At 46.1% G+C, this 12,070-nt stretch overlaps 1 protein-coding gene across 1 annotated transcript in view; it reads left to right on the forward strand.

Annotated features, from left to right (window-relative positions):
• LOC134400159 (stimulated by retinoic acid gene 6 protein-like) overlaps nucleotides 1–12,070 on the forward strand; it is a 46,596-nt gene that overhangs the window by 29,976 nt on the left and 4,550 nt on the right. Inside the window, exons 11-15 of the mRNA XM_063128449.1 lie at nucleotides 1,973–2,048; nucleotides 4,441–4,522; nucleotides 10,054–10,102; nucleotides 10,199–10,316; nucleotides 11,028–11,147. Coding sequence (XP_062984519.1) covers nucleotides 1,973–2,048; nucleotides 4,441–4,522; nucleotides 10,054–10,102; nucleotides 10,199–10,316; nucleotides 11,028–11,147 — 445 coding nt within the window. The remainder of the gene's footprint in view (nucleotides 1–1,972; nucleotides 2,049–4,440; nucleotides 4,523–10,053; nucleotides 10,103–10,198; nucleotides 10,317–11,027; nucleotides 11,148–12,070) is intronic.

A 12,070-nucleotide genomic window follows, 5' to 3' on the forward strand; every position in this document is an offset into this window, starting at 1 on the left:
CTTTCTTACTCCTCTGGATGAGTGAAAGAGGAATCGATTTATCCAGCTTTTGTTAGCTGGATCAAGGCCACTGCTTTCTTAAGGCTTATTACTCAATTACTTCCTTCCTGCTTTCTTCTATAGGATCTGGGAAGAAGCGTTTCCCTTTCCATCCTACTAGCCACGGGCTTTGTGGCTTCATTGCCTGTTGGGATAGATTTTTCAATGTCCTATTTCCGTGGCTGCTGCAGGAATAGTAGAAGCACTACTTTCCTCCTTCCCATAAACATGTAATCAAGCAGATCCAGATGCCCCATCTTCTCTCAGTGCCAGTTTAGTTTACACTCTAGAGAAGGGTGTTTGTCTGTGAGCCTGCAGCACATGACAAGAATGGTCCTTTCTCTCCCTTGGGCCAAGTGAAATTCCACATGCACCAGCGATCCCTAGTTTAAGAGGGTTTCTTGGGTTTGAAGCCCAAAGGCAAAAGGCCAAGTTAGTTATGGCCCTTGGAGCTGTATTCACTGCCTCCATCCTTGCCAGGGCTACTTTCACTTGGGCTAACAAGGCTTTGGAAAAGAATAACCTTGAGAAGGTTATCAGGGACTATCTCTGCTGGATCTCCCTCATTGCAGCTTTTCTGCCACAGGCCTTGTTGGAACCTCCACAGGGCAAGGTGTGCTCCTTGGCCTTTGACATCACTAGATGGAAACTGATTCCACAGCTGAGGGGGGATGCCAGGTCAAAAACCAAACTGGCACATGCTCCTTTTAAAGCTGTTTGGAGACCTTCTGGGGGTAGTTTGGTGGAAACAGAAGATAGAAAGAAAGCTTAGCCCACTGCAGCAAGGCAAGAGGGAAAGAAGGCCAAGCAAGCCCATTCCTTTCAGTCCTTTGAGCCCTCTTCATCCTTGGGGAGCTCCCTAGAGATTTCATGCCCAGACTGAGACATACAAGCCCAAAGTTAGTTCAAACTTTCAGTGCACTAGCAAAAAACCAAACTCCACATGCCAGTCTTCTCCCCACCAGCATGGATATCTTAGTCTGCAGTCACCTCACAGAATTCACAGATGCTTGGAGGATCCTGACCGGTGATCAATGGATCCAGAAAATGGTACCTCTAGACTTCCAGAAATCGCCACATGACAGGTTCTTTTCAGAGCCATAGTCAGCAATGTTGCTAAACAAGAGTGGATCCCCCATCTTCAGGAAACCAGCTTAATTAAATTGGTTGTTATTGAAGAGATGGGTCATGGATTCTTCCATATTTTTCATTGAAAAGTGAATAAGGAGTCTTGATCCATCTTGGATCTGAAGCATGTCAATCATAATCAAGTTCAGCACATGTTTCACATGGAGACCGTTTGTTCAGTTCAGTTCTGTCTCTGAAAACTTCCAAAACTTCTCTTTTTGTCTTTCTCATGCATGTGCATGCAAGTATTTTCTTGGTATATACATTCACATTCTCTCCTGTTCCCTTTCTTCCTTCTTTACTGGCACCAATGAGGAAGTGCCCAATAGAAAATGAAGAGTGGGAATACTCCATTCCTACTACACACTGCTCCCAATTGCTCTAACTTGCCCATGACTCCGATCCTGCCTGTATAAACCTAAAATCTAAATCGAAGGCCAGAGTAAAAGTAAATTAAGATATGCCATAGTATGTGTACATGAGGATGATTTTCTGGGGGTCAGATGGAAAGAGTATGTGATTTGGTTTATGGGCCTAAGTTTTCCATTTCTGTTCTATGTGAACTCTCATGACCATTGGGATATGGAACCATTCCCATACTGCTTTTGCCAGTGGGGTGTTTTATGTTTAGAAGGGTGTGTCCTTCTTCAGATGTCCACACTGCTATCGCTTTAGCATGGTCAAATCCCAAGGCATATTATTTCTGGTCACCTAATGAGTGTGAGGCTAGATTACAGTCAGGATGGAATTGTGGAGTCTAGAGGAAAACATCTCTAAATAAATATGATGGTTACTTGTTTTACAGGTGTTTGGATTTTCGCCACTGTTGTTTCCTTTCTCACGTGCTTCAGTTATGTGTTTCACGTCTTAGCCTGCTACAGGTATGGATATACTTTGAATTATAGAGGCCCCATGCAGAAGTTACACTGATTATTGCCTAACAATGGTTGGGTGATTGGGAGTATCCTGTGGGTTTGTACGTTCCTCCTCCTCCTCCTCTTTCCAACTTGCATGGGATTCCCTCCTCCATTTCAATTTTGGATTCTGTAATCCTTATCTGATCTTCATTTTGCTCCATCTGCCAACAGCTTGTATGATGGTGCTTCTATTTTCATTCTTTATTTTCATTCTTTATTTTCTGTTGCATTCTCTTCGCCCAGTATTTCCTCCAGTCAGGGCCGGCGTGCAATTAGGTAGAGTAAGTTGGTTGCCTTAGGCGGCAGATGCTGGGAGGTGGCAGCAAGGTGTTGGAAAAGAGAGCTGTGTGTCACATGGCCTGTCCTGTGCTCCCTAAGCTACCCTGCTGTCTCATTGATAATGAACAAAGATTCAGTTGCCCTTCCACTCAGCTTTTGTACATGAAATTGGAGGGGGCGACATTTTGGTTTTTTTCCTCAGGCGGCAAAACATCTTGGGCAGCCCTGCCTCCAATGTCCTGCTGGTTTCTTAGAGAACTTTCAAGCCATATGGCTATGTGCTATGGGGGTAGGGTAATCCTTATTCTTGCCAGATCAATACACCCAGCTGTTTCCCCATGTTTGATAACTCTCTTCATTTGTAGAACAGCTGCACTGTTCAGCTTAACAGGAGTGCTTCCAGATACCACTTGGCACTAATAAATCATTGTTCTTTTGCTGTAAGCTAGGTGTGGGAAGAAAGTAGATCTCTGGAGTTTTTGGACTTCAGTTCCCAGCATTCCTGACCATTGGCTATACTAACAGGGGTATCTGGGAGTTGAAGTCCAAAACATCTGGAAATCTACCTTCTTTCCACTTCTGCAGAAAGCTACATGCAGAATTGCGATTGACTTTCCACAATATCAGAGGATCCATATAATCTGGATATCCCAGTATGTTCTGTTCACACTAGTGCCGTTTGTGCTACTCTGACTTTTTTAAGGGCATGGTTTTGACATTAGTAGTGACTTATCAAGCAGTGAACCTTATCACAGCTCAGCACACATTAACTGTAGTGTTAGTAACAGTTGCCATTTTATCACCTGTTTAATCAATCTTTTAAGTAGTACTAAAACACTTTTAAAAATCACATCATAAGGGGATAGTGCTATATATTTATAATAGGATTTAAAAACAAAACAAAAATACCTTTCTGTTCACCGCCATTAATTACCTTGCTAAAATGTTGGTGGCTATATATATATATATATATATATATATATATATATCTCATTAAGTGGTACTTCTGTCTTGTCTTGAAATTGTTTTGTAAAATAAATAAACAGCCACGCTACTTAAGACATTGATTTAAAAAAATCTGATAACAATGGCATCCACTTGAAGGGTTACACTGAATCTGTGCTAAGCTATGATAGCTTTATTTGCCCAAAAGTTTCCCACCTGAAAAGAACACCTCTTAAAAAAGATGGAAGAGTAGCACTCAGGGCATCTATACCTGTGGAGACTGCATTACTCTTCTGTACTTCTCAAAGAAATCCAGACATTTTCCAGTGAAAATAAAGATGGAAGCAGCACTGGGAAAGTTCAGTGGATGTCAGTGGCCTGGTTCAGGCAGCACGCTAAACCATGCTGCTTAATCACAAAAAGGTTAAGGGAATGCATAATTAACCATTTTGTGGTTAAGCAGCATGGTTTAGCATGTTGTCTGAACCAGGCCACGGTCATGCGGATCCTCCATAAAATGTGAACGAACGAGCTGTAGTGATTCCACAATAAATCTTCATCTGAACACAACCCAGGGGCAACTTCCTGCAAAAGGACCTTTCAACAGAACAGTGCCTTTTCTGCCACCCTGTGGTGCAAGACCTTTGCTATCTCAGCAAATGGATGATTTTAATTCGGTCTCACAATGTAATTGCTCCCCCATGTCTGTGCACAGGCACAACTATTGTCTCAAGAGAGCAGTAGAACTGTTAAAAATGTTTTTCCCCTCAAAATACAATTGAAGGGTTCCTAGGCAAGGGAGATGCATTTCCTTCTTTCAATGTTCTTTAATGTTTTAAGGTGGGGTAGACGATGTGGCATCGTCCAGATATCTTGGACTACAACTTCCACAAGCCCTAACCCATGTTGTCTGGGGTTAGGATTTTGACTTGTAGTCCAAAACATTTGAAGGGCATCAGGCCACTAACCCCCGTCTGGTATCTGATTGCTGATATTGTTTGAGTCTCACACACCCTTCAGCATCTTACAGATGTAGAGGAAGTGGGATGGACCCATGAAGGGTGTGAGGGCTTTGATGAGTCCCAGTGCAACCAATGCTTTTTTAAAACAATTTAAATGTTTTCCACTCTAGAAAACACATCAAATCATTGCGGTCAGGCAAGAAGCACTTTCTTCTGCCAGAATCTTCTGCAGTGTCATCTACTCAAAGTGTGGTGAGTTTTCACTCCTCGTCCTTGAAAAATGCCCCACTACTGACCTGGATTCTGTCAACCATCAACTTACTTTCCTTTTCCTAGACCGTGGACAGGGAACCTCCATCCTGTGGACTGAATGTGGTCCATGGAGGTTCCCCACCCCCTCCCCATATTTGTGCACTGAAGGGAATACAGCCACTCCTCCAATCACTGGCCAAGGGTCCCTTTGTGCACTCCATGCCAGCCCAATCAGGACAGTGTGCAGCAGGTAGAGAAGGTCCCCGACTGGGCAGGCACCTGGAGGAGCCACACCTTCATCCCTTTCTCCTCATGGAGAAAGGTAAGGTGGGTGGGGTGGAGACAGATGACACCAGTGGAAGGGGCCTGCCCCTCCTGACATCATCCAGCAAACCATGTTGGTCCAGAGGGGGCAATCTGGCCCCAGGACCAATTAAGGTTCTCACCCCTGCGTTAGAATTAGAATCAATGTTAATAGGTACAAAGGTAGAATAGAAAACTATGATTATCTATGGACAGAAAGCATGGAATTCAATGTGGAGTAGTTTCACTTCATAAGGTAAGTTAAACCTACAATTTTCTGAAAGCCTTCAGAACTTATAGTGAAAGCTGTAATTCTGAGAGGAGCTTTATAGATAGCATAATTAAAAAATGTATGTTGACTTTCTGCAAGGGCATAAGAAAGTAACACTGTGCTCTTATATATTCCCCAACGTATGGGTAAATTTGCATTCGTGTGAACTACTTAGAGCACATGGGATTAGGTGCACCAGTAGTCCTCTTCAGGCGTTCATCTAGGAACACACGGAGGGGTTGTGAAAAGGTGTGGCCTTGATGACACCTGTGCACCGGTAATGATCCCAAGCCGATGCACAATTAAGTCTGAAAGTTGGGTGGCTTTTATCATACATAGGCTTTACAACTGTTGTTATTTTAAATGGATACTGTTTTATACTGTTGTTTTTATATTTTTGATGGTTTTAAATTTTGATGTCTTTCAACTAGGGATTTAAAGGCCCGCTTCCCCGGCGCGTTAATAGCCAATCAAACACACGAGGCTGGAGAATACACTTAATCCATTTACTTCCCATACTGCAGTATGGGGGCGCTCTCCGGTTCCACAAGATGGAGGCACCCAGAATAAACGAATCTCACAGTATATATAGGCCCTGACTACAAGAGGGTGTTAGTCTCTTTCTAACCCTTCTATTGGTCAGTTCTGTATTAGCAAGTTAAGTTACATTCAATTTTCAAGTTAAGGTGCACAATCTCAACGAGTCATAGGTTACATTCGATGCTCTATTGGTCGAAAGTTTTTCCCTTTGTCTGATTCCACCATTAAGGAATGCAAATCTGTCATATAGCCATATGTACCCATCCTTTGGCAGAGAAGCCATCTTTAACCCTTGACACATTACATTCATTAGAGAGATGAAACCTCTCCCTGGGGCTATCACTGTTGTTTCTATATTTTTGATGGTTTAAAATTTTGCATACTTTTTAATGTTCACTGTTTTTAACTTTTGTAAATCGCCCAGAGAGCTTCTGCTATGGGGCGGTATATAAATTTAATAAATAAATAAATAAATAAACAAACCTGAGGGTGGGAATCCCCATCATCAAGAGGCTGGTGTTACCCTTGCATGTTTGCACAGCTTCTTCGCATGTTCCTAAATGAAAGCCTGAAAGGGATTTACGTATGCTTCGAGACAAAAGGTTCCTAGTATAAGCAATCAGAAGGCCCGTCTTCCAACTAAGAAAACACGAGGCTCATGATTAGAAGACGTCATCTGGACCCCCATGTAAATGTCCATGAATGAGGGAGTGGAGGATGGCACCATAAAAACCTCGCCTGGCAACTCCCTACATCTTTGGCCATTATGTAGTACTAGCAAAAAAGCCCGTCATGCGACAGGTGTAGAGGAGCAGTCTGGTGAAGAGGTTAGTGGGTTTTGGTCCCCCTGCTAGGCCGGAAGCTCCTGGCAGTTATCTTTCTCGGAACTTGGAACTTCCATAGAAGGCTGCAGTTCTGAGAAATGTCTCTAGATGGCGCAACCTAGAAGTGGCTTGGAGGCGCCCTCTGGCCTTCTATCTTGGAACTTCCCTAGATGGCAGTTATTTTTCTTGGTCGATGGCAGTTATTTTTCTTGGAACTTCCATAGAAGGCCCTGTGAGTGCAGAATTTTTAAACATGCAAATAGGAGATAATGCAGAGGCAGTGGATTGGCCTATAAGTGCAAATAGGAGAGAACATGCAAATAGGAGAGAAGGCAGAGGCAGTGGATTGGCCTATAAGTGCAAATAGGAGAGAACATGCAAATAGGAGAGAAGGCAGAGGCAGTGGATTGGCCTACTGGTTGGTGATGTCACATCACCACCACCCTTGTTGCCCTCTGAAACTGCTTCTACACAGCCATTTTTCTGCTGCTGTGGATCCTTCCAGTCTGAGGGTGGATTCGGACAACACATTAGCCAACCCTGCCCACATAGTCCACTCCATGGATGACGGTTTGCTTGCCGCACTTGGGCGACACATGCAAATAGTCATCCATTGAGTTGGATCTATAATAGCAGGGTTGGCTAATGTTCTCTCCCCACTGAATGGCCGTGCTGATTTCCCCTGGTTTGATCAGGCTGCTGCCATTCCGTGGGGAGGGGCAGAGACGCTCCCCCCCCTTGCTGCATCAGTGCCTGCGGCATGTTCTCATTCGCTGCTGCCACAACTGGGGGAAAGATCCAGTCCCCCAGTTCTGTCCGTGGTGGGGTATGTGGTGCAGGCGCTGTGGGTGCAGCTGCAGCAAGAAGGAGGTGGGGGAGCCTGAAGGACGCGCTCCGTGTCCTTTCCGGGCGGGTTCTCCCCCATCTCCTTGCTACAGCAGCGCTCGCAGCGTGTGCCCCTCTGCAGTGCCATAGCCAGAACTGGGGGACAGACCCAGTTCCCTGTTTCTGGCTGCAGCGGCCAGAACCAACTTTAAAATCACTTCACTGGCTGCCAATTAGTTTCCAGGCGAAGTATAAAGTTTTGGTTGTTACCTTTAAAGCCCTACATGGTTTGGGTCCAGGTTACCTGCGGTATCGCCTTCTCCTGTACAATCCGCCCCGCACACTCAGGTCCTCTGGGAAGGGTTTAGTCCAGTCAGCCACAACTAGGCTGGCAACGGTTACCCAGAGGACCTTTCCTTCTGCCGCCCCCAGACTGTGGAATGGCCTGCCGGAGGAGATTCGTCAGCTTAATGCTCTCTCTGAGCTTAAGACAGCCGTAAAGACTAGTCCCTTCCGGCAGGCCTACCCAGGTGAATTTTAAACCTGAGAATTTTAAGAAGCTGTGGTTGTTGTTTTTAATACTGCATTGATTTTATATGCTCTTTTAACTGATTTTATGTATTGTATTTAGTGTTGTTCCCTGCCTCGATCCAGAGGGAGAGGTGGGTAATAAATAAATAAATGATAATAATTATGCGTCACAGGCACCGCTGCAGCAAGCAGGAGGTGGGAGAGCCACCACTAGGGATGCCCATGCCACAGAGTGAGACCAGCCCTGGTCCAGGCTGGTATCCCTCCACAGCTCGTGCATCTTCACTTGTTTTGATGCTGAGGGTGGAGAGAGCTGCTGCTGACAGCCCTCTTTGGCCTCAGGCATCAAAGCAAATGGGGCTGCATGCGCTGCGGAGGGACACCAGCCCTGTTTCGTCTGTTCCCATTAGTTTTGGGGCTGAGGGCAGGGGGAGAGCTGACGCCCTGAAACTGATGGGAATAGAATGAGCTGTGGATGAATACCATACCTGGGCCGGGTCTGGTATGGTATACACCTGCAGCGTGTCTATTCTCATTAGTTTCGAGGCTGAGGGTGTAGGGAAGGCTTATGCTGCCACTCCCTCCGCCTTCAGCCTTGAAACTAATGGGGAATGGAGGACGGGACTCAGGAGCATGCCCTCACTCCTCCTGCGCCCCGTCCTCCGTTCGCCGCGAAGTGCTGGCGGCTGGCAACGGAGGCAGCAGCAGGAGTTCCTAGCATCCCCCGTCTGCAGTCACCAGCACTTTCCCTCCGTAGCAGGGGCGGCAGAAAGGGACATGCACATCCCTGGGAACACGTGGGGTGTCACGATTGGCAGCACCCCACCCAGGTTTCTTTCACTCTTGCCCCTCTGTAGGCAGGCGGGGAAAAAACCCACGCCGCCTGACAGACGACACAATAATGAATGGCTGTGCAGATAATCAGCTCTGCACGGTGTAAATTATTGGAACTGGTTATTTCACCATGGAGTGGTTTCCTCCCCACAGACGACACAATAGTCAACGGTGGACAATTTAGTCTACCATGGACTATTTAATCAACTATTGACTATTGTATCATCTGAAACCAGTCAGAGCCTTGCTTGGTTAAAAAATGACTGTGGAAAAGCACTTTCATGGCAGGACGGGTTCAGCCCCCCATCTTCTTTTTATTTATTTATTTATTTATTTATTACATTTTTATACCGCCCAATAGCCGAAGCTCTCTGGGCGGTTCACAAAAATTAAAACCACAGTAAAACACCCAACAGTTTAAAACACAATTACGAAATACAGTATAAAAAGCGCAACCAGGATAAAACCACACAGCAAAGTTGATATAGGATTAAAATACAGAGTTAAAACAGTAAAATTTAAATTTAAGTTAAAATTAAGTGTTAAAATACTGAGTGAATAAAAAGGTCTTCAGCTGGCGACGAAAGCAGTACAGTGTAGGCGCCAAGCGGACCTCTCTGGGGAGCTCGTTCCACAACCGGGGTGCCACAGCGGAGAAAGCCCTCCTCCTAGTAGCCACCTGCCTCACTTCCTTTGGCAGGGGCTCATGGAGAAGGCCCCCTGTAGATGATCTTAAGGTCCGGGTAGGTACATATGGGAGGAGGCGTTCCTTCAGATAACCTGGCCCCAAACCGTTTAGGGCTTTAAATGTTAATACCAGCACTTTGAATTGGGCCCGGACCTGGACTGGCAGCCAATGAAGCTGGAAAAGGACTGGCGTAATGTGATCTCGCCGGCCAGTCCCTGTTAATAACCTTGCTGCCCTGTTTTGCACCAGTTGAAGTTTCCGGACCGTTTTCAAAGGCAGCCCCACGTATAACACATTGCAGTAATCCAAACGAGAGGTTATCAGAGCATGGATAACTGTAGCTAAGCTATCTCTGTCCAGATAAGGGCGCAGCTGGTATATCAGCCTGAGCTGATAAAAGGTGCTCTTTGCCACTGAGTTCACCTGTGCCTCAAGTGACAGTTCTGGATCGAAGAGCACCCCCAAACTACGGACCCGATCCTTTAGGGGGAGTGCAACCCCGTCCAGGACAGGGCAAAGAGCTTGCCTGCTCTTTAAATTCCACCCCCTCACCTTGAAAGGAATTGCAGCAACCCAATCCTGATGTACAGATATGCTGCTGTCATATTGAGTTTACCTCTTTGATTTCCTATGATGACTATGTTTTGTTTTTTGTATTATGTTTCTAGGATCCCTGCATTTTAAAAAACTTGTTTTGATTGTTTTACCCCAACAGGTATCCGTTTCAAAATACATTTCTTGGCAAGTTGCATACATAATGTGGGGTATGTGAATACCTGTGTTGTGAGCATTTGGCATAAGTTATTGGGGGTGTTGTTCCCATTTCCCCCCTTTTATTGACGATTTCCCTCCTTTTCTAGGGTACCTGATCATACAACTGGTGCAATGGGTGATTGGAATGATCGTTATGTATGTTTTTATTTTGCCCATGAAGCGCGGCGAGTGGATGGAACTTCTCAACAAGTGGGGAACGGTCATGTAAGTGCCAGCTGTCACAAAAACAGCTTTGCTCTCCCTACCTTTAAGAAGCTGCCAGGTTGATAATTTTGGGCACGGCCAGAAGACATGCCCATGCCACTCAGTCACACAACTGTCGTTGCCTGCAAGACGGCTACAGACCAATTGCATGGAATGGAATGCCCAGTCATTGTGGATTGGGGAGCATCGGATAACTGTCTCCGTTGTCTGCCTGCCTTTTAACACTGCTTTGTGGATGTGGATGGACACTCATTGGAAATCCTTTGTGTGGTATGTTGAGCAGATGAGATTTTCCAAAATAAGCTTGTAAGCCAGGACCCAAAGAGCGAACATGCATATCCAGGAAACAACTGTGTACACAACTCCAGTTTCCTATTTTAGAAGTTTCCATAGTTTCAAATCAGCTTGTCTCTTTGGCAGCAGGAAACCCTGGAAGGAGAAAAGCCTGGAAGGCTCTGGCTGAATCCACAATTCTCTACCATTTCCATATAGTCTCCTTTTCAGTACTAGCGTTTTAAAGAAATGGATCATGGGATAGAATGAGCCTGCCCCAAACTGCACAAGTGCAGGACTTTGAGGATCCAGAGTGAGGAGCTGGCCGCTAAACGCAATCTCCCAGTTCTATTTACATAGCTTCTGATAGGCTTTCCCTCCACTTCTTTTTTATTTTAGCTATAAACTAGTGGTTTTTCTTTGCCTTCTGTCTCTCAGCCTTTCGTTTGTCATCATCACGGTTATCAGGAAGCTCCAGGTTCTTGCTGCTGCTAGGTTTTGCCTGCAGCCAAAGATTTCTCCAGATGACAAGCAGAAGCCTTTGGCCCTTGATAACAGGTTAGTGCCTAGAAGTGATGCTCTTCCTGCTCTTCAATTCCTTGAATATTTTTTCCCCCACTGCATGGCTGTCATTGTTGAAGGATACCTCGGAAAACTGTGCAGGCTGGGGAGATTTGCCGCCCTTGCAGGGCTAGCATTTCTCATTTGCACATGCATTCGTTTACGAAACAATCCCATGCATGTTCAGTCAGAAATAAGCTCTATTGTGCTTAATGGGATTTACTTCCAGGTAAGAGTGCGTCGGAATGCACTGTCCAACATGTTGGTCTTAACTTTTACAACTCTTAAGCAATTTGGGCCTCGGTTATCTGAAAGAGCCCCACCTCCGCTGTGTTTCCAGTCCTGCATTTTAAGATCGTCTCCGGAAGCTCTGTAGTGAGCTTCTTCTCCCCTGTCTCTGCTCAGTCTCCCCCAGGTCACTCTCTGCCCCTTCCCATACAGACTCAGAATCAGCAGCACCTTCTTTCCCCCTCCAGCCAGGGAAGAGTTTGGGCACGCTGCACAGCGAAGCTGCGGTTGTTGCACCCGGCACCGTGGTTTTCCAGAGCGCCTCTGGGTCCACGTGAGGAGGCCCTCTGGGGAAATGAGGATGCCAGGTGGGACTGGCGCCGTACTCCACAGTGCGCCCCACCTCTCCTGGTGTGGTATGGCTGGCTGTTGGGGGGGGTATTTGGAGGCCCTCAGGGCTGTGGGGCCTGGACGGGCGCCTGGTGGGCTGGCCCTAGCAGTGCCTTTGATAAGAAGGCAAAGGTGGTGAAACTGTGGCCCTCTAGCTGTTGTTGGACTTCCAGCTCCCATCAGCTCCACCAGCATGGCCAGGGCTTGTGGGAGTTGTAGTCTAATTATATCTAGCAGGGCCGTAGGTTCTCCTATAACAGGGATAGAGTCCAGGTTCCGGGCTCATCCCTTCTGACAGAGAG

Source organism: Elgaria multicarinata, chromosome 6 (genome assembly GCF_023053635.1).
Source record: "Elgaria multicarinata webbii isolate HBS135686 ecotype San Diego chromosome 6, rElgMul1.1.pri, whole genome shotgun sequence".
NCBI classification, from domain to species: Eukaryota; Metazoa; Chordata; class Lepidosauria; order Squamata; family Anguidae; genus Elgaria; species Elgaria multicarinata.